This window comes from Humulus lupulus, chromosome 8 (assembly GCF_963169125.1).
Source record: "Humulus lupulus chromosome 8, drHumLupu1.1, whole genome shotgun sequence".
NCBI classification, from domain to species: Eukaryota; Viridiplantae; Streptophyta; class Magnoliopsida; order Rosales; family Cannabaceae; genus Humulus; species Humulus lupulus.
Window position 1 is genome coordinate 1,542,594 of NC_084800.1, and position 20,563 is coordinate 1,563,156.

The 20,563-nt window shown below is 33.8% G+C and overlaps 3 protein-coding genes across 3 annotated transcripts; 1 reads left to right on the top strand and 2 right to left on the bottom strand.

The window, feature by feature from the left end:
• Nucleotides 1-2,765: 2,765 nt before the first annotated feature.
• Nucleotides 2,766-10,672, bottom strand: LOC133794080 (SH2 domain-containing protein B-like). The gene is made up of 12 exons (XM_062231264.1): nt 10,294-10,672; nt 9,512-9,700; nt 8,665-8,874; nt 8,458-8,547; nt 7,419-7,496; nt 7,150-7,314; nt 5,805-6,170; nt 5,277-5,560; nt 4,763-4,925; nt 4,211-4,560; nt 3,326-3,406; nt 2,766-3,083 (listed from the first exon to the last, which is right to left on the bottom strand). The coding sequence occupies exons 1-12, from the start codon at nt 10,438-10,440 to the stop codon at nt 3,065-3,067; spliced, it is 2,142 nt and encodes a 713-aa protein (XP_062087248.1). The 5' UTR covers nt 10,441-10,672; the 3' UTR covers nt 2,766-3,064.
• A 2,832-nt stretch (nt 10,673-13,504) lies between these two features.
• LOC133794081 (peptide methionine sulfoxide reductase B1, chloroplastic) lies at nt 13,505-15,910 on the bottom strand. The gene is made up of 5 exons (XM_062231266.1): nt 15,682-15,910; nt 15,218-15,329; nt 14,162-14,227; nt 13,856-14,053; nt 13,505-13,724 (listed from the first exon to the last, which is right to left on the bottom strand). The coding sequence occupies exons 1-5, from the start codon at nt 15,875-15,877 to the stop codon at nt 13,685-13,687; spliced, it is 612 nt and encodes a 203-aa protein (XP_062087250.1). The 5' UTR covers nt 15,878-15,910; the 3' UTR covers nt 13,505-13,684.
• Nucleotides 15,911-16,528: 618 nt separating this feature from the next.
• LOC133794082 (ribokinase) lies at nt 16,529-20,563 on the top strand. The gene is made up of 4 exons (XM_062231267.1): nt 16,529-17,245; nt 19,259-19,444; nt 19,997-20,192; nt 20,284-20,563. Exons 1-4 carry the CDS (start codon nt 16,583-16,585, stop codon nt 20,373-20,375), a joined length of 1,137 nt encoding a protein of 378 aa, XP_062087251.1. The 5' UTR covers nt 16,529-16,582; the 3' UTR covers nt 20,376-20,563.

Below are 20,563 nucleotides of genomic sequence, written 5' to 3' on the forward strand. Positions count from 1 at the left end.
ATTTTATATAAGATTAATGTATACTAATAAATTATTAATGTAAAATTATTTATAAATGTGTGGAACGTATAATAAAAATAATAATAAGAGAAAGACAAAACAAAAAAGAAAATGGAACACAAGAAAAATACAAATAAGACAAACAAGATGATTAAATTAGAATAGATTGTTTATTTCTGTTTTAAAATTTCCATTATTAGTGTTAGATTATTTTGTATCAAATGCCAAAATTTACTATTCACAAAAAAATAATTGACTGAAAAATGACATATTCATTGCAAGTCCATTTAAGTTTTATAGGTAATAGTTTAGAGTTAGAAAAAAAATATATCCAACATAACATATGCATCAAATTCCTAATAAAAAAATTATGCATCAAATTCCTAATAAAAAAAATATGCATAAAATCATATTAATGTTAAAATTTGAAAGAAAAATAAAACTTAAAAGAAAAAGTCTCATTTTTTTTTTGTTCGCCTACAGCTCTGAATTTGTTCAGGCCGGCCTGCATATAATATCATTATGTCTCAATGGTGTCTTTTAGCTGCCAATGAAGTTAAAATTAATATTGTTAAATATTTTTTTCCTAAAAAAAAGTATAGTACATCGAAATGCAAATTTAAATTTGGTCTCAAGTTAAAAAAAAATTCATTTTTCTATATTTTGTGTGCAAATATAGCATTGATAATAGTAATTAAGTGTATTCAAATGCTATAGCAATTAATAACATTTTTCTTTTTCTGAAAAAAGGAAAGGAGAAGATGGCGGCGGCATGAGGCATGTGAATGCATATGTTGTGTCACCATATACTCAGCACCACTTGGCAATCATTTGTGTTGAAGTTGTCTTTGCTTAACTTTACACATTAAAAGCAACTTACTCACATTGTAGGCTAGCTGCCTCCCTACTTATCAATGCTTTCATATTATGTGGTCTTTCTCTCTCAAGTGATTCAATGTGAAGGAAACTTAGTGAGAATTGCTTAGTCAAAAGACTCTTTTGAGAGCTCAAAAGTGAAAATTATGTTTAAGCCTCGATCGAAAGAATGTAGGCATTGTTTGTCACCACTAACCATTAAATTTATAATTAATAATGTTTGTAGGAAAATTGAAAAAAAGAATAAATGAGATTTAGTACACCTTCTATTTGATTCCGTTAATTTTTTTTAACAGAACGATTACTTGACAGTTTCTAGGGTGACATGGCATGTGCAATGCCCTAGATACTCCAAGATCGTTAGTGTGAGCTTTAAACAGTGTTTAACTCGCTGAACAAGTCATTTGGTTATAAACGTCCATCTCGGTGTCATTAATAGACTAAGGTGAAAAACTCGATCAAAAGGAATGGATATATTTTATTTAAAACATAAAACTGTACATGGGCCCATAAAAACATTTACAAAGTTATTTACAATCCAAACTGGTCATTACAGTGAGATTTTCTCGAGAAAATTTAGCTGGGTAAGACGAATTCCACTTTAGACTCTCATCCAGAAAAAAAAGGAGAAAACTACTTTAACCTATGATCTTCAACAAAGTTCTCGTTCATGGCCTCTGATGAACTCCAAAGGATCCATTTGCCAATTTGACAACAGCAACTGCTCTTAACTACAAGGGTAGTTTGGAACATCACATCATAAAATAAAAATGGGTAAAAACCAACTAATTATGTTTAATGGCTAGTTTTGGTTAATTAATACAAAATATGGGCAACTATCAACTTATCCCATTATTTTATTTTTTGTCGGGCAAAGGATAATCATATTTAGATTTAGTTGTGCATACAAAACTCATATTTTATTGGAAATTTTATTAAAGAAAAAAACGGAAACATAATTACTAGCTAACTGAATATAGAAGCAAAATTTAAAATCAAAACACATCAGTCAAACAGAAGTACTATTGTAAAATTAGTATTCCACTCTTATCTCTCTCAAACCTCAGCCACACAAACATTTTCTCTCTCCAAACCCAACCACACGAACCCATTCTCTCTCCCAAACCCTGCCGCACCATCCCCTCCAGCTCTGGCCGGCGCAATCCCCTCTAGCTCCAGCGACCCCAACCGCAACCCCTTCCAGCACCGTCGATCCCTCCATTTGAGAGCCCCAACCGTTCGAGACCCCAGCTCCGCCTGAGCCCCACCATCTGAACCCAAGTGCGATTTTGCACCTCCTCTGCAACATAACTCCGAGCCCATCCCAATGGCAACCCACACCTAGACGCGAACCACCCTCCTCATCTCCATCTCCGTCATCGATCCCGAGATCCATTGCCACCCCTCTGCAAGCCGAGAACCAAGAACCCGAAAGCTCCACCTTAGCCTCGTCGCACCCAAGCAAGTCCCAGCCCCCACTGTCGGCCATTTTCATATCTGAATATTTTTTTCTATTTTCGAGGTGATGCAAAGAGGTGGTTGGAGTGAAGGGTCAACAATGAGAGACAGGCAGCAACTAGGATTCTTGGTGAGGGAAGAGAAGAAGATGGGAGGCGAAAAAAGGGAGTGGATCTAATTTATTTATTTTTTGTATCTTCAGGTCTGTGGTAACTGGTTCCTTCCCATTCTTTGGGTGTATATTTCTAAGGGTAACTGGTTACCTTCATATTCTGATGTGTGTATATTTCTTGGTTCTTTTATGGTAACTAGTTACCTATGTTACTAAAACTAAGTTTAGCAAAGATCAAAAATACAAATAATAAAACATGTTACCTTTGGTGCACTTCAATTGTACTATAAAAATTTCTTAAACAGCTTAAGCACAAGCCTTGTTAAATTTTAGTGATATACATATTTTTGGCCGGAGACAAGTACAAAATTTAAGACTTTTCTGTAGTTGGGACTGCCCCATGTAGCTAATAAGAACAACACTGTCCAAATGCTTGTTTCCTAAGCAAAATAAATTAAAAGGCACATCTCCCACTTTCTATTTATCTTCTCTTCCTTCACAATAATGATGATTAAACAAAAAAGTTATATACATACTAAACAAAGATGAGTAAATACATCAGTAGCCACCCCCAGAATCCATCTGCCAAAAAACAGGATGACAAGGCATTCCTATCACTCAGTGACTTCTTATAATCCTGCAAAATTTTCAAGCAATGTGAATTTATAAACGATATATACTAGTGCATGCAATACAAGGAAGTTCAGTAGAAACATTAAAATTAATCAAATACAGAATGAAATCTCTTCTCAGTGGATCCCCTTGCTCCTGTTTAGTTCCCTTCGTTTCTGAAGTTGTTTTTATTTTTACATCAATTTCTTCAGTTTCTAAGGTTTTTTTTTTTATTTTCTTAGTAACAATGGGTGGCAGTAGTCTTACCTTCCCAATCTTGATAATTCAGGCTCTTCAAGAAGAATATCCTGCAGAGGCTTCACATCCTTATCTTCGCTTGCGCAGCTACTAGAAAAAGGAAAAAAAAAAAGGGAAACTAATGTCATCCATGTCAATCAAGGATTCATATTGGGCTGGTGAACTTGGTTACACAACAACTCTTACTCTAGAGGATCTAGATCCACACCAATCTACTTTTCTTAGCAACTTTTTTTCTTTTCTTTCTTCTACATTCTCTTTGCAGAAACACACGACGTATTCTCAGCAAACCAACCTAGGTAAGGAGTCCAACTCGCAAACATATTAATTCAGATCATAAAAGGGATCGAGAAAGAATAATTTTAGCCGTGTGCAAGGACAACCAAATTTTCCGGAATTCAACACTTCCTAGCCAAATGGTCTCTGATGAAACCAACAGAATTGTAATCAAGAAACCAATAAGCTTTCTTATAATTTAAAACCACTTTCCCCTAAACAAAGCCAAACTACCAAATGCTATGCCACATGCCAGGATTGAAAATGTCCAAGATCTCTATAACTTAGATGGATTGTAAATCTTTAAAAAGAGAAAGATTTTCATCCATTCCTTGACCTCTTTTAGATTCTCTACTGCTTGTAATTGCATATAAGACATGGTCCCATCTAAATTGATTTTACATCAAAGACCATCAAAACTATGAAATTTAAGGGCCAAGTTCTTCTCAAGCTAGAATAAGAATAGTATAATGTCATTGATTCCCTCAATCCCATGGTCACAGATTCAAGGAATACTTGCTATTCCTCTAGTTATTTTTGCAAATTGACCCACCTATAAATACTTTACTCATTGATGCAATTTAGCAATAACAGGAGAAAAGATAATGAACTACAAACCTATATAAATGATCAAGTGAGAGAAGCTTGTGGCGAAGGGTATAATCGCTTCCAATGTATGTCACAACTAAGCTACCAGCATCTGGGTGGGGCCAGCTCCTTGAAGTTGGAAACCGAAGTATAAATGTCCCAGGCTCTTGAAAACTCTTAGGTCCTTGAAGTGATAACTCTGCTTCTTCCTTTGTAATAAATCCCTCTATCCATCTGGGTGATGTAGAACTCCACATTGTATTTATCCAATCTCTTGATAATGTATAAGCTACAGGGTATAGCCAGCACCACATTTGCTCAAAGTTCTCTTGGGCCACATATTCTTGGCATCCGGCAATTTTCTTCAGAAGGTCAAAGTCCTGAAGTGAAGAAATGTGATTTTAGAGAAACTCATTTGTTTTTCATATCTATGGCAAGTATATTCATGAATCTGAACATAGGTTGTCTGTGTTTCCCAACATAACTTTTAAGATCTACATGCCATGAGGACTGAAAAGTTTACAAACCCAATACAAAAAAAAATATTGGCATGAAAGATATATCTTTGAGATAGAAATAGACCTGTTGTGTGAGAGACCGAGAACTGCAACAAGCAATTTTCATAAAATGTTCTTCAATCTCAAAAGCCACGCTCTCCCACTGAACCCTGTTGTTGTTTTGTGAGATTGAATTCCAGACCTTTGTCCCTTCCTCTACTAATTGTTTTGCCATTATAATTTGGTTCCTGAAGTAAGCATAAAAAGAGAAGGAATTAACAAAGTGTTCTTAAGAAAAGGATGAGATATTGAATGGTATACAGTCAAAAGTGGAGATCCCAAGAGTCACAGGCAAGAGCCTTCGTGATCACTTGATTAATGTGTTGATAGTCCCCAGAATAAGAACTCATTGTCTAATGGCTTTCTTTCTTGAAAGCTAGAAATGAGGACATAGGAAACAGAGGCACAAACAATAATATTTCTCAAGCTAAAGTGTTCTTGAAAGGAGGAACTATACATCTAAGCTAACTACCTTTCAAATAAGAACGAGTTAAATGAAAGAAGCAAGTATAAGAGATACAAAGATCCTCCTAGATTACCTGTGATGCGAACAGCCTGAATATAAGGAAACCTGATTTGCAAAATCTAAAAGTTCTTTATTAGAAGCAGAGTGTGCAATCTCCTTGAGGAGAAGGGATTTCTCAGTTAAGCCTGCCAGGCAGTATTTAAAGATAGTTGTATCTGATACTGGATTTCTGGTACTTGATGTACTCTTGGGAGCTGAATTTCTCGCTTCTATACTTTCGGATTCAGATGAGGAGTTGTCTTCATCATCAAAGTTTCCAGGTCCAACAGTTGAATCTGTCATGAAAACATCTTCAACCTAAAACCACAGATTGATCTGCAATTAGAGTAACTATAACTAATAATTGCACAAGTTGATGATATAGTCTCAAAAACTTTCTACAAAACCATAAATACTAAGATGATACGTGTTCTTTCTTCTCTTCCACAAGGCTAAAAGCACGCACAATCCATTCAGTGTAAGTAAATCAATAACATTGATATTTCCTTCATAGACTTATTCTGAGATGTTTATACTAACATCAGAAGGAAATGATACATACCTTATTATTTGTGGTCCTGGAATGAGAGTTGCATTCATCATCAAGGGTCTCCAGCGTGGGATCAGCCCTAACGGTTGTGGAAATTCTGTCTTGTCCCAACCTTAAACGCTTTGATAATGGACTGGGTTTCGTTTCATGTGAAGAATTTTGATCAACATCCATCATATCTTCATCCACTCCAGGTGATTGAGATATTTGGTGGGGGGCAGAGTTTGACCTTTTCCACATTGTAGATGATACTCGAGTATTTTGGTTTCGTGAAATACTGCGTATTGGAGGAGAAAATGCCTCAAAGAAAGGATATGTTTTCATATTAGGCAAGTGAAACCTAATGCGGAAAAGCCTATTTTGACACTTGGATGAAAGCTGGAAAGGGGAAAGTAAGAGAAACCAATCAAGCAATTAATCAATTTGCATAGAACTGAAAATATATAATAACATTTAGATGAAAAGACAGAGAACAACTATGTGTGCTCCATTTAGATGAAATGAGAAATGTCAAACCATTTACCAACAACAGTCCCATACAAGAAATAATGGTGTGGATATTGATATAACACCAATAGTGAAGAAAGTCCATTACATTTCATGTGACACTCCCATCACCAAATGGAAGATATACTAAATAGGGCATATCATAATTATGTCGCTAATAACAATATATACACATAAACAGGCAACAAAAGAAAAAAAGTAACAGGACCAGAAAGTATACCCCAGACATCAATCTTTTTTTTTTCAAAAAAAAAAGGTTAAGAAACCTAAAATTACAAAGTAATCTTCAGGTTTCTAAACATCATTTAGACAAAACTATTATCACTTTTGCTAAAGATACCCATTAGCCCGAAACCAAAACTGCCTCATAGAATGTGAACATGAAAGAATTAGTACAGAGATTGAACCAGAAATACTACAGTTTTTTTAACTCGAATAATACGTACAATAGAAGCAGGTACATAGAAGATTAATATCTGACCATAATTAACTAAAATCTAAAAAAAGATAAAAACAAATCTGGAATAGATAGGGTACAATCCATCTATCTCCGAGATAAGGCCAATTAACTTGGGCTGCAGCAGCTGAGCTGCTCTGAGTTATATCCTAAAGTCTTGGGTAGCAACCATCCCAGATTTTTCAACAAAACTAATTTTTCAAACAAAGGAATAATTACTATATGGAAAAACTGAAAATGGTTTAGCTATCCTTCCATAGTTTGCTTGTCATCAAGGTGCAGGGAGTTTACCAATTACCAGTTTGTTTCATAAAAATAAGAAAGTGTACCTATTTCTAGCACAAGATATTCCAGGCAACAAAATATAGAAAAACAAAAAACTAATCTTAGCACCTGAGATATTTTGAGCTTAAAAGATGCACGCCCATGCAATAGCTTAATTGGCTTATCATAAGAAGCAAATTCAATTCCATCGAAGCTAGCCAAAAGAGGAGCTTCTCCATCACTTGTTCTCTCAACAGGTTCTCCATTATCAAGGTATAAAAGTGAAGCCACAACCTATCAAATACAAAAAACAAGTAGATGTGAGCGCCAAATGTACAGATATAACCAAAATTTAACAAAATGACGAGTCATGTCATGCGCCAAGGACAGATAAAAACCTCCATTTCCTTGCTTACAGGCTGGTCAGAGGTATCAAGGAAGACAACATCTAAAGAAAAGTTCCTGCGACAAGATGCCTGTGATATGATAAACAAAAGTAGCAAGCTACATTAGATAACCCTAAGATTAGTGGCTTATCAATGCTAAGCCATGATCATGACAATTAAAAAAAAATTAGTGGACTTACTGACAGAAAAGAGCAACCATTAGCATGCATAAGCTTTATGATCAAGGTTGAACAAAAAATCTAAAATTCAAATTTGAAAGAGGGATAATTGAATCGAAATCCCGTTCTAATTAGTGATTGCAGAATGGATTTTTTTTTTAAGAAAAAAAAAAACAAAGTAGCACAAGCAGAGAAAATTGTGAATATGACCACTGGTATCTGAGAAAACCATGAATATGAAATTTTATCTCTCCCACCCAAACCAAGTCAGTGTTTTTGACAACTGACCAAGGCCAGAAAATTTAGAAATTCTCTATGGATAATTTATTTGTTAAGTCAAAGATTATCTTTTTTTCTTTCTTATTAATACTTAACAAGTAACTTAGAGCTCTAGTTACAAGCGAGTTTAATTTTACTGTCTTCTATTAATCAGCTCCAGACTCCTTTCCAGGTTATGAGCTTTAGAAATTGGAGCATTATGTAAGGTTTGGGCAATTTCATAATAGTTATATATTTAGCCTTTTAGATTTAATGCTGAATAGTGAATACAAAATTTGTAGTAACAATGTAACTTGTACATCTATAGAGGCTAAAATGCAGGGCTTTAGGAACTGGAGTATTATGTAAGGTTTCGGCTATATCAGAAATGAAGTGAAGGTACTGTATGTAAAAAAAAATTAAAAGGTTGATGGATTTATCCAATAATATCATTATATAGATATATAAATATATTTACATAGCACTATATATCACAATACCTACAAATGTCTCTAAATTAAAAAACTGCAGGAGCATAAAAAATAAAAATCCACAAATAAATGTATATTGTAATGCAATCAGGATAATGAAAGCATAAAAACATTCAGTCTAACCTTGCCACCAACAATACTCCAAATACCACCTTGGCCTTCTTCAATCTCAGATGCAGATGACTTATCAATAGATAATTGTACAGGTGGATCCTGGCATTAGAAAATCTTATAAGAATATTATGTAATTATTTTTGGGGTAAAGAATTGCAATGTGAGAAGAACATAAAAAAAATGAATCCCTCATGCAAAATGTATATTGTTATTCACCTTAGCAAAGTGATCCTTGGTGGATGACGTTGTGGATAAAACTTCAATATTGTAAATGTAACCCTGCTCATTGGCCTCATCTCCACCTGCACTAACCAAAGTGATCTTTCCAGAACCATTAACACTGGACTCTTTTTCAAATATAGAAGACAGAGACTTATCTCCAACACACTCTCCATCAATGTGCAGCCTTATGCAGTCAATCAGAACCTATTTATAAATCAACTATAAGCAACCAAACTTCCAAAAGACTATCCAAAAAAAATAAAATGAAGCAAACAATAATTTTAAAACAAGACCAAATATCTTGTATATCCCTTCAGAGAACTTTCATTAGACATTGTTCATCTTCAGTAAAAAAAAGTAACGAAACATTTGCCAGCAAAAAACCTATGCCTTTACTACACTATCAAAATGTTAAAGGCAACACCGATTGCTCCAGCATCAAACACAAGTGCACTAAGTCAGCTCTTCAATATGCAGTTCACATAAAGTGCTTAAAAATTTGCTCTTTATAATCCCTTCCATATACCCTTATGGAAAAGAAACCAGCATTATTAAAGTAAAAAAATTGAAAGTAACAAAGGCCACAATACAAAACCTTATGTAGAAACAAGACATAAAATAGATGTTTAATATCTTAAAAGATGGAAAAACAATGTCTTAAAAATGGAGTTTACCAGAAACACCTCATTTATATACAATCTTCATAAAGTACGAAATTATAAGGCCATGTTAGTATCTTCTCCACGTCATATAATTCCCATTCCCCGGCGGGAACAGCCCAGCCAAAACTCAGAAAAAATGAAGTAACCAAACAAGTCTCTAACTTATCAGCAGAACATACCTCACATCCAAAATGAACCCACTTTTCAAGAGGAAACTCAATCTCTACAGATGCACGAGGAACTTCTGATGAAAAAGCAGGGCTTGAAGAATTCTGAACTTCATTGTGCAAGGTAAGTAATGGAAAAAGCATCACCTCCTTTTCATTTATAACAAGTAAAGGAGAATGGCTTGAGCCATCTAGGGGAACCTGCATACTTGGAAAAAAGATACACCAATAAATTGCAAGACTAAAACTATCATAGAAGAAATAAAACAAACAAACTATGGTCCTTGCTTAGAAAACGATATAAATGTGTCGTAGAAATATCATTACAGTTAAATGTGCTAGTATAAAACACCTTCCCTCTTAGCATCAAAGCATAAAATGAAAAAAAATAATAATAATAAAAAAAAATTCCACTTATAGGAACTGCAATGATGAAACCAGATTGGCATCAAAAACAGCAAAACTCAGATGGTACACTAAAAACATAACTGAAAGTTCTCCCACCTGAAATGAATAACCACAGGAGCTTCAAATTCTTTCTTACAACAAATAATCTATTCAATGCTTCACCAATCTTTTTTTGGTGTGTGTGTGTTAAGAAGGAAAAAGGACTTTTGTCAAGCTTCAACTAACTATGAAACGAACCAAAAATTTCCATAAAAAGGAACACATACACCATAAACCGTTGTAAAACCCTTTAAGAAAAGAAAACAATTCTTGGCAAAAACGAAAAGTGGATTTAAGAAGACAAGTTTAGATCAAATAAATGAAAGGAGAAAGGGGCAATGAGAAACCTTTTGAAGAAGTGTAACAGGAAATGTAGTGGAGTTGGTGAGGTAAATCCAAAAGCAAAGAGAAAAGTTTCCATCTTCTCTTTCGATTTCAACTCTTAAATCTTTCAGGGCTAAGTAATTCTCTCGCTCCATTGCTTCATCTCCCATGATGATTTGTATTTTTCTTTTTGTTCTTCGAAACCTCAAAAGAAAAACTGAAAGGGAAAAGAAGAAACTTTTTGTTAATTGACGGTTGTAGCTCCGCTAGCTACTCCTCTGAATGAAATGGGGTAATAATCTGGTGCGCCGCGTTGGGGTGAGCTAATAGTAGGCTACTAGGGTATTTTGAAGACCCATAATGACTTGATGATGTGGCAAAATACTATTGGTTTTTAGGGTTTACTTTTCATTGACTAGAATTGCTTACCTAGGAAGGAAAATCGTTTTATGCTAAAATTAGCTGTTTTGAGAATAATGGCTCATTCTCCATTTAAAAATAGAAAGAACAATTATTTTGCTTTAAATATTTTTCTTATTGAATTTGGTCGAAATTGATTTTGAAAACCCAACAAAAAAAAAGATTTGAAAAAACAATAATATCATAACTGAATTTTTTTCTAATATTTCACAAAAAAAAATTAAAAATTAAAAATAATTTCTTAAAACAAATAAAATTATTTCACTTTTTAAAATAAAATTATATTTTATTTTTTTGTAAATAAGTAATTGTTATAAAACAAAAACAAGAAATGCTTTATTTTTCTAAAATATTAAAATATTTTTTTGGATTAATTACATATAACACATGTTGATGCGGTTCTTCGCCAACAAGTAATTAAGAAAATAAAAGGAAGGGGATTAGTGCTCTGAATTGAACTGAAATAGATTAATGATCTTTTAATTGACTGGTGACACAAAATACGTTTTTTTAGATGGTTCAAAAGTTAAAATCCTTCTACTCCACCAGTCAGTATTATTGATATATGTTTGATATTCTTTTACAGGGTATTTTCTTATACAATTGAATTCAACCATTTGCAACTCCCAGGATCTCCATATTTATAAGAGAGGGCACCTAGGGGTTGGTAAGAATGTCATCACGTGACCTTCTTACCTAACACATCACTTATGTGACCTTCATGATTAATTCCTAAAATCTGACACATGAAGTGTGCTCTAATCAATAGGTAAGTGGGATAATGGGCCGCACGGCCCAACCCAGTCGTGGGTGCCTGAATACGCACGTTCCTGCTGCGTGTCCGAGAAGTCAGGGATATTTCAGACACGTGATGTCTGAAATATGTACGTTTACCTTGCGTGGTTGACTTTATAAAAGGTCATAGTATTCAACTCTAGCTCGCACCACGAGCTGGATGCTTCCCTCGACCTGCGGCCTTCACAGTCCAGACTAAGTCCTTGAGTAATCTTGGTGAACCTTTGGATACCCCGAGCTAGCGAGGTAGGACCTAACGACAGCAGCTCCGGTCAAAGGGGGATCCACGTGGCTGATATGATTTAGGTCATATCTCAGCTCGCTAATAGCCCGATGGAAAATTAGGGCGTACAACACCGTAATTTAAAAAAAAAATCGTTTTATACGGTATATTAAATTACTTACAAAATTACGGTTCTTTTCAATGGTATATATGCTTACCCTTGTAATTTCAATTATGTATTTATATTTATACTCACACGCTTTCACAATAGGAGATAAAATATATAAATTATTCTATCTCACTTATTACTTTTAGATTTGTATTGTTATTTTTTTTTTCTTTTTGTGTCCATTATTAATGAAAATTCAAGCTTACAAATAATATAATAATAAAAGTGATAACAACATAGCTACTATCTTCAATAAAGTAGATTAATTTATTTTTATTTAAAAAGAATGTATTTATTAATATTAAAATAAATATTTATACAAGTTACAATATGTTGTTAATTAAAATTAATATTAATAACTATATGTTATAATATACAGTTAAAGATAATCACAATATTATTATTCTTTATAAAAATATTATATATATTTTTTAAATCATAGCTAATCAAGTCTCAACACTCAATGTTAAACAACAATCATAATATAATCCAAATTTCAAGTTTTGTTACAAAAATATATTTAAAATTAAAAAATTAGTTTTGTAAATCTTTGTAATAATCATGCTAAATAAATTTATAAAAATCTATGTAAATGTGAGTTACAAAAATATTTAGAGCACTCTATGCTAAACTAGTCACATATTTAGAGCACTCTCAATAGTTTTCTACTCCATCCTTTAAAATACCTCATCAAAACACACATTTTTCTATTATACTTCTAAGTTTTACATTATATCATACATCAGTTTCTCTATATCATTTAAATATTATATCTTTAACTATATTTTATTACTTAAAGTAAAATAAAATAATTGAAAATATATATATATACTAAATAGAGAGAGAAAGCTTATAAAAAAATAATAATATTAAAATATTATATAAATGATATGTAAATGTAAATATGAATTAATTGAAATTTGTGCATAACTATTATAAATATAAAAGTATAAAGAAGCTGATGGAAAGTATTTTTTTATGAATTTTAGCTAATATTATAAAGAAGGTGTATTACAAAATATATCACCAAAACACACATTTTTATAATTTATCTCAAACTTTTACATTACATCATACATCTGCTTCTCTATTTTTTCTCTACATCATTTATATATTATATTTTTTAAAATATTTTATTCATTTTAAGTAATAAAATAATTAAATATAATAGTATCACAATTATATATATACAAAAATTTATAAAAAAAATAATAAAATATTTATAACTTGATAAATAATGTTTCATTATATATATAAAAATACTATTCATTTTTGTAAAAAAATATAAATTTACATTACCCATTAGAAGACTATTTAACCATTTTTTTATAATAATTTTCTCTATATTATAAAGAATAACACATTTTAGCTCATTCATTGAAAATGTTCTTACTAGATTATATATAAACCAACCAAACCCTTTAAACAAGGTGATTAGTGATACAAAGTATTTGACACAAAATTTGTTAAAGAAAACTTTAAATTTTGTAGATCCTAATAAAAGATGATCAATTTGATATTCAGAAAAAATTGGCACGATGTCACTTAATTCTTGTTATAGATAACTCTCTCTCTGTATTGTGCAAAAAAAATTTAAAACTTTTGCTCATTTACCTTCTCCATACTATTGGTACAAAATCTACAAGTATTAAACTGTAACAAGTAATGTATTCATTATTACATATTCTCATCATAACTGGGAAAAACCCACAAGAACCTGGAGCTGCAGACAGATCCAAGTGCTTCTCTTCATCTTATTTAATACATATTCTCATATTTTGCTTACAAAAGATTGCCCTTTCCCTTTCTAGTTGCTTTCTACTTTTGGCTTTAGTTTCAGAGATGCACTGAGATAAACATAACAAAACACAAACAACAAAAAAAAGGTTTATTTTAGAATTAACCATGAAAATGAAAATGGATTTGAGGGATTGAGAAAGAAATGACCACGCCCAGCCATTAGTTTTTTAAAATTTACCTGTTGATACAGTAACGTTTTCCGGTGGGTGGTGGCCCGTCATCAAAGACATGGCCGAGATGAGCGTCACAAACTTGGCAAATAACTTCCTGGCGAGGCATGAAAATAACAGACAAATCTAACTTTGACTTCACATTGTTTCCTATAGGCTGGTAGTAAGATGGCCAACCAGTTCCGCTGTCAAATTTCGTCGATGATCTGCAGCAGAAATTTCAGATTCAGAATAATTGGCGTTTACAAAAAAGCTAAATGCACGTATGAGCAAGACAAGTGAGTCAGAATAAAATGTCAAAGTGAAATACTTACTCAAAGAGTGGTGTGTCACAACATATGCAATGGTATGTTCCTGGCGTTTTGGTGTTCCAGAATTCCCTGTATATGAAGAAAGAAGTAGCATAGTAAAATGGTTTAAAGTACATTGATCATATGTAAATATCAATCTAGTGTAAAGCATAAACAAACACTTTCCTTAAGTTTGCAAATCTGGTGGCTGAAAAAAGTACTATGCTGAAGGAATAGTAAGCCTATTACTAATCCTGATCCACTGCCTCAACTTGAAAAAGATATCATTCTTACAGAAGGCCTCAACTCAAGAATAGTAACAGCTTCTTTTCATTCAATCCTTTGTGGAAATGCATTTTAGACTCAATTTCTTCTACACAAGTCCAGTAGATTAGATTGCCACAAAGGAAAACACCCTCAACAGCGGTAATGGACAATCGTAATTTTTACATAAAGAGAGGATTTGGGAGTCTTTCCTATTTCTCTCATACATCGATGAAAAAACTCTTATAATACAAACAAGTACATCGTGAATGAATCCTAAGCTAAAATAGAATATAAAAGATTTATATTGTAAGTGTAAGAACCCTTTTGAGGAAGAATGCATTAGCATTACTGCTCTGAATTTATTCTGATGTAGGACTAAAAAAGAAGCAAAACTCTTCATTTCTTTTCTCTATTCGTCTTACATACAGGAGTGAGGAGTGATAAAATTTACTCCCTCTCTCTGTAAACAAAAAATACTAGAGAAAACCAAAAGCCAACCAACATACCTACCATAATACAAGAAAATAAACTTGTTAAACTTAGAAGCTGCAAAAAGTGACGAGGAGACTGAAAATCCATAATATATTGAATTTTTTCAACTTCTTATGTTCCTTAAAAGCTCTAATGAAACGAAAACTTAGCCATAATATTTTCAAATTCTAATGAAACGAAACCAACATGGAAGATAAAAGAGTAACGATAGAGACACTCGTAGTTAACAACAAAAATTTGCATCAATTGCCATAATTTTAAGCCACGAGATAAGTGAGCTGAAAGCATCTCTAGCAGTACTCAAGGTTTAAATAGTCATACCCAGTAAATGCTCTCTCTGTGCCCTTTTGACGAGCAACGTAGAATTGCTCCCCACTTAGCTTCTTCTGCCATTCTTGATCACTTAAAGATTTATAGTCAATTGCTCCTGCCTCTGCAATCAAAGTAGAAAATTGAGCAAGGATTGCAACGTTAGCTCTTGAGTTGTCTTGTCTGCACTGTGTTTAAGTTTAATCTGTGTGATACCATTCTCAAAACCCATGATTAAATATACAAGGTAGGAAAATCGGTCTAATTCATCCATTCATAAGAAATAACCAATTTTTTAATCTGGGTATTAGCGTATGTATTTCAATCATGCTAATACAAAAGAAGAATGTGGAACAAGTTTACAATAACAAAGAAACAAAAGAGAACAACCATGGATAGCTTCACCGTGGAACACATCAAAGGAAAGGAACTCTATGAATTGAATTCACTTAAAGTATGGAAAAGAAAGATGAGACCTTGAATATTGCTGTCAGGTTTTGGGGAAGAAGAAGAGGAACCCATGGCACGAACAGTGAAGCAAGGCTTTCTGGGTTTGGCCAAAGACGGAGAACCCAGAACCAAAAGCTTGGATTTCGACCCGAATTCGGTAGGGGTTTTGGAAGAAATGAAAGCAGCTGTGGTTTGTAAGCTTAAACAATGTAAAGGAGCCATTTTTGAGCTTAGAACAAGGACTATAATAGCTTCCTTCCTCCAATGAAATAGGTTAATTAATTTCCAAAAAAAAAATTATCAGTTGGGGAAGAATTCTCTGCTCTGAGGAAGAAGATAGTTATGGTGTTCCTCCAGTTATTAACGTGGGATGGGAATTTGGTGTGGACGGCAAAATTAGATTGTGGTCTATAGAATATTCTAAGATGAGCTCGGGAACACCCGATCATATTTATTTACACGTGGCAGTTTGTCTGGTAATTAAGATAGAGGCTACCTTGTTGCCACGTTGTCAACCGGCATACTTAAATCTAGAAGAAGTTTATTTTATCAAAAAAAAAATGTAGAAGTTTATCAAGACAAGCCAATAGAATTCGCCTGTCACGCAAAGAAAGATTTGTCACAGTCATGATTGCATAAATATATTTTATTTCGATTTCGAGGATAAACAAAATATATATAATTTCAAATATAATCATTCTTTCATTTATAGAAATTATTTTATATCATTTTAATTTACCAATTAAAACTAAACTATGAAATTAGTATTTGAAAAAAATAAAAATAAAAAATAGATAAGAACAAATTTAGGTAGGTTCCACCTGGAATCTAGTCAGAGTTGTTCAGTTTAATAATAAGAGTTAAGGAAGTTGGGACGAGAATAGTAGACAGTTTTTTTTTCTCAACTTCCAACGAACAAACCCCAGAATGAAAGGAATTGCCTTTTCAACACTAAATCAATGGTGCCCTCAACCCAAGATAAACCCTTCTTCAATTGATCAAACAACATCTTTCAACCCCAACCCACGATTTCACTTCTACAACCATCAAACCCCATCAAGTAAAACAACGCCGTTTCCTTGTTTCGCCATAAATCGATCTGAAACACCGGCTCAGTCAACCCCCCTTCCGAGCTCACCGCCTCTTGTTGTGGTGGGTTCGGCCAATGCCGACATCTACGTGGAGATCGATCGACTTCCCGCCGAGGGTGAGACCATTTCAGCAAAGACAGGGCAGACCCTCGCCGGAGGAAAGGGCGCTAACCAGGCCGCTTGCGGCGGCAAGCTCTCTTATCCGACTTACTTCGTGGGTCAAGTCGGTGATGACGCCCATGGAAAGTTGATTACTGAGGCTCTTGAAAATGGTGGGGTTTGTCTTGATCGGTTGAGTACTGTGGATGCTTCGCCCACTGGGCATGCTGTGGTGATGCTCCAATCGGACGGTCAGAATTCGATCATCATTGTTGGTGGTGCTAACATGAGTTGTTGGCCTGATTCTCTTTCTGATGAGGATTCTGAGCTTGTTAGGAATGCTGGGATTGTTTTGCTTCAGAGGGAGATTCCGGATCCAGTCAACATTCAAGTTGCCAAGGTAATTAAAGGGATTTAAAACTTTCAACTATTCCTTTTATTATTTGGGATTTCCTGTGAGGATGAAACTATGTATGAGCTTATTAAGAATTTGGATAATTTGTGAGTTTATGTTATGAATATGTTACTAAGTTGATGATATAATATCGTGGCTGCTACCCTTTAATGCTCTGAAGTTATTCCATTGGTCAAATAGCTGGAAACTTCTCCAATTGGCTAGAATTATGAGTTTAAGCTTGAAGCTAATTATGAATTCTGAAAATGTTTGTGGTGTACTCAGTCTTTACAATCAGGTTTCTATAATGCAAATGTCAAATAGGCTGGTGTTGAGTGGTTTTGCTTTGCAAATGAGTTCAGAGAAGGGCTATCATCCTACTAGTTTGGGCTATGCAGTGTCAATGTATGCTTGAGCGTTCCCCGCCAGTCACTGATAAATGTCTTCAATCCTGCCTTCGTAGCTGTCTTTGAGTGTTGTTGTAGCATATGCTAAAAATGGGAAATGAAAAAAGCCACAAAACTGTTTTACTGCTGTTGTTATTGTTGTAGCATATGCTAAAAGGGGAGATGAAAAGAGCCACAAAAATGTTTTACCGCTCTTGTTGTTGTAGCATATGCTAAAAAAGGAAATGAAAAGAGCTACGAAACTGTTTTACTGCCCTTGTTGGTTACATAAACTATAAAGGGAAATGAAAAGAGCCACAAAACTGTTTTACTGCTGTTGTTATTGCTGTAGCATATGCTAAAAGGGGAGATGAAAAGAGCCACAAAAATGTTTTACCGCTCTTGTTGTTGTAGCATATGCTAAAAAAGGAAATGAAAAGAGCTACGAAACTGTTTTACTGCCCTTGTTGGTTACATAAACTATAAAGGGAAATGAAAAGAGCCACAAAACTGTTTTACTGCTGTTGTTATTGCTGTAGCATATGCTAAAAGGGGAGATGAAAAGAGCCACAAAAATGTTTTACCGCTCTTGTTGTTGTAGCATATGCTAAAAAAGGAAATGAAAAGAGCTACGAAACTGTTTTACTGCCTTTGTTGGTTACATAAACTAATAAGGGAAATGAAAAGAGCCACAAAACTGTTTTACTGCTGTATCCTTGGCCCTTTATGCTTTGGATCTAGACATCCATTGCCATGGTTAGTAGTTTGTTGTATGTATATGCCTTTTCCTTTCTGTAAAGTAGATCATGCTGTAAATCATGCAAATATATGATTGGTTGTTAGACTTCCCAATACTTTTTGGTGTTACTTTTTTTCCTGATTAAGAAACTCTTTGTTTTCTAGGCTTTTGTTTACAATATTATTTCTCAGGAAATTGAATTTCTATTTTTCAGAACAGGACAGGTACTTCAAGTGTTCATATATGGGGATGGACACACAGCAACCATCAGAAATATGTTTCTTTTGAATCCACAAGACAACCATTGTTTCTTAAGAAATATATAATTACTTAGTCGAATGTACTTCCATGAAAGTTTATCCAAATAGCCTATCATACATGCAAAATGTTGTTATACTTCCACTTAACAGTGTAATTACTGAATAGTTGACCAAGAAATTCCACAAACTATCACTGCCTTTGTGTATTTATTTTCAGAAAGATACATTAATATTTTTTACATGCACACAATTGAATTTGCTTGTGTTCTTGCTATAATGTTGTATAAGTCTATCCTTGGAAGTGTTCATCCCAAAGCCTCTGGATACCATATTCTTGTGATCACTTTCTTCGTAATGTTTGTTATTCCTATTTTCATTACTTTTTATCCTCTGGTTTTGTTTATTTTCCCTAATATATGGGAATTTCCTTTTTTTTCTTTTCTATATCTGCATTTGTATTGGATATTCAATGAAGCTAACCATGGTTGGTTTGATTGCATTTCAATTTCAATTCTATGGCCTATTTCTTGCTTCCTTTTGGTATATTCTAAGACATACCTAATCCCTTTCAGTGTTCAATGCAACGAGCTGAACTAATGCATTTATTGCTTTGTATTTTTTGTCATGATATTAGGCTGCCAGAAGTGCTGGAGTTCCAGTAATTTTGGATGCTGGAGGAGTGGATTCTCCAGTCCCACAGGAACTGTTGAATTTAGTTGATATTTTTAGCCCAAATGAAAGCGAACTTCGTCGTTTGACTGGAATGCCAACTGAAACATTTGAACAGATTAGTCAAGCTGTATATAAATGTCATGAAATGGTAAGATTTGGTGAAAAGGAGAAAACTTGATCCAATATAGAATCATGCCTTACAATTGTGCTTTAAGTAACATTTAGACTTTAATGTTTTGACCAGGGGATTCTGATATACTCAGCTTTGTAGGCATGTTTAGACACCAATTTTTTCTGTTATCAATTTTCATATTCCTCTTTTTTTTTTTTTTTTTTTTTAAAAAATCCGCATTTCTAATGGTTCTTCTATACTGTCATTTCTTTGGTGGTTCTCCTTTTGTAATGATATTTAATAACAGTTTATTCCTTGAGCACAATGAAGCCAAAGCTTACATGGGGTGTTCATTCCTGTTAAATAGGTCTTCTTTAAAGGAGTTTTTTTCTCATTAAATTTAATCCCCCTTCTGTTGTGTGGCATTTCCTAATACAAATATAATATAGTTGTGAAATGATTTTTTATATGAAAGTAGGTGTTAGTTTAACTGATATTGGACCCACTCACACACAAACCCAGTTGCATTTAGTAAGCCCAATTATTCAAGCTTGAGAATTACCACAAGTTCTTGATGTCTATTTTCAGGGTGTTAAGCAAGTCTTAGTGAAGCTCGGGGCGAAAGGGTCTGCACTTTTTACAAAAGGAGAAGAACCAATCAAACAACCAGTCATATCAGCTGAGAAAGTTATAGACACTACAGGAGCTGGTGATACCTTTACTGCATCTTTTGCTGTAGCTTTTGTGGAGGGAAAATCCATGAAGGAATGCTTGAGATTTGCAGGTATGCTTGCCTGAAGGCCCTTCAATGATCCTTGATTATGCTTCTTTTTCACAATTCATGACTTCTATTTTCGGCTTCTTCTTTTCAACAGCCGCGGCAGCCTCGCTATGTGTTCAAGTGAAGGGAGCCATTCCTAGCATGCCTGACAGAACATCAGTTTTGAATCTTCTTCATTCTGGTTGAGTGGTATTGAATCCAATGACTGGCACTCTAAATTTTCATCATAAGCAAGCATTGATGCAAGCCACAACTAGTTCATGACCAAGTTTCCATTTGTCTTTAATTATGACGTGACCAATAAATAAACTGTCATGTTATGCTTGTAAAGAGACAATGGAATTCAACTTAATAAAACGACCTTAACTCAACAA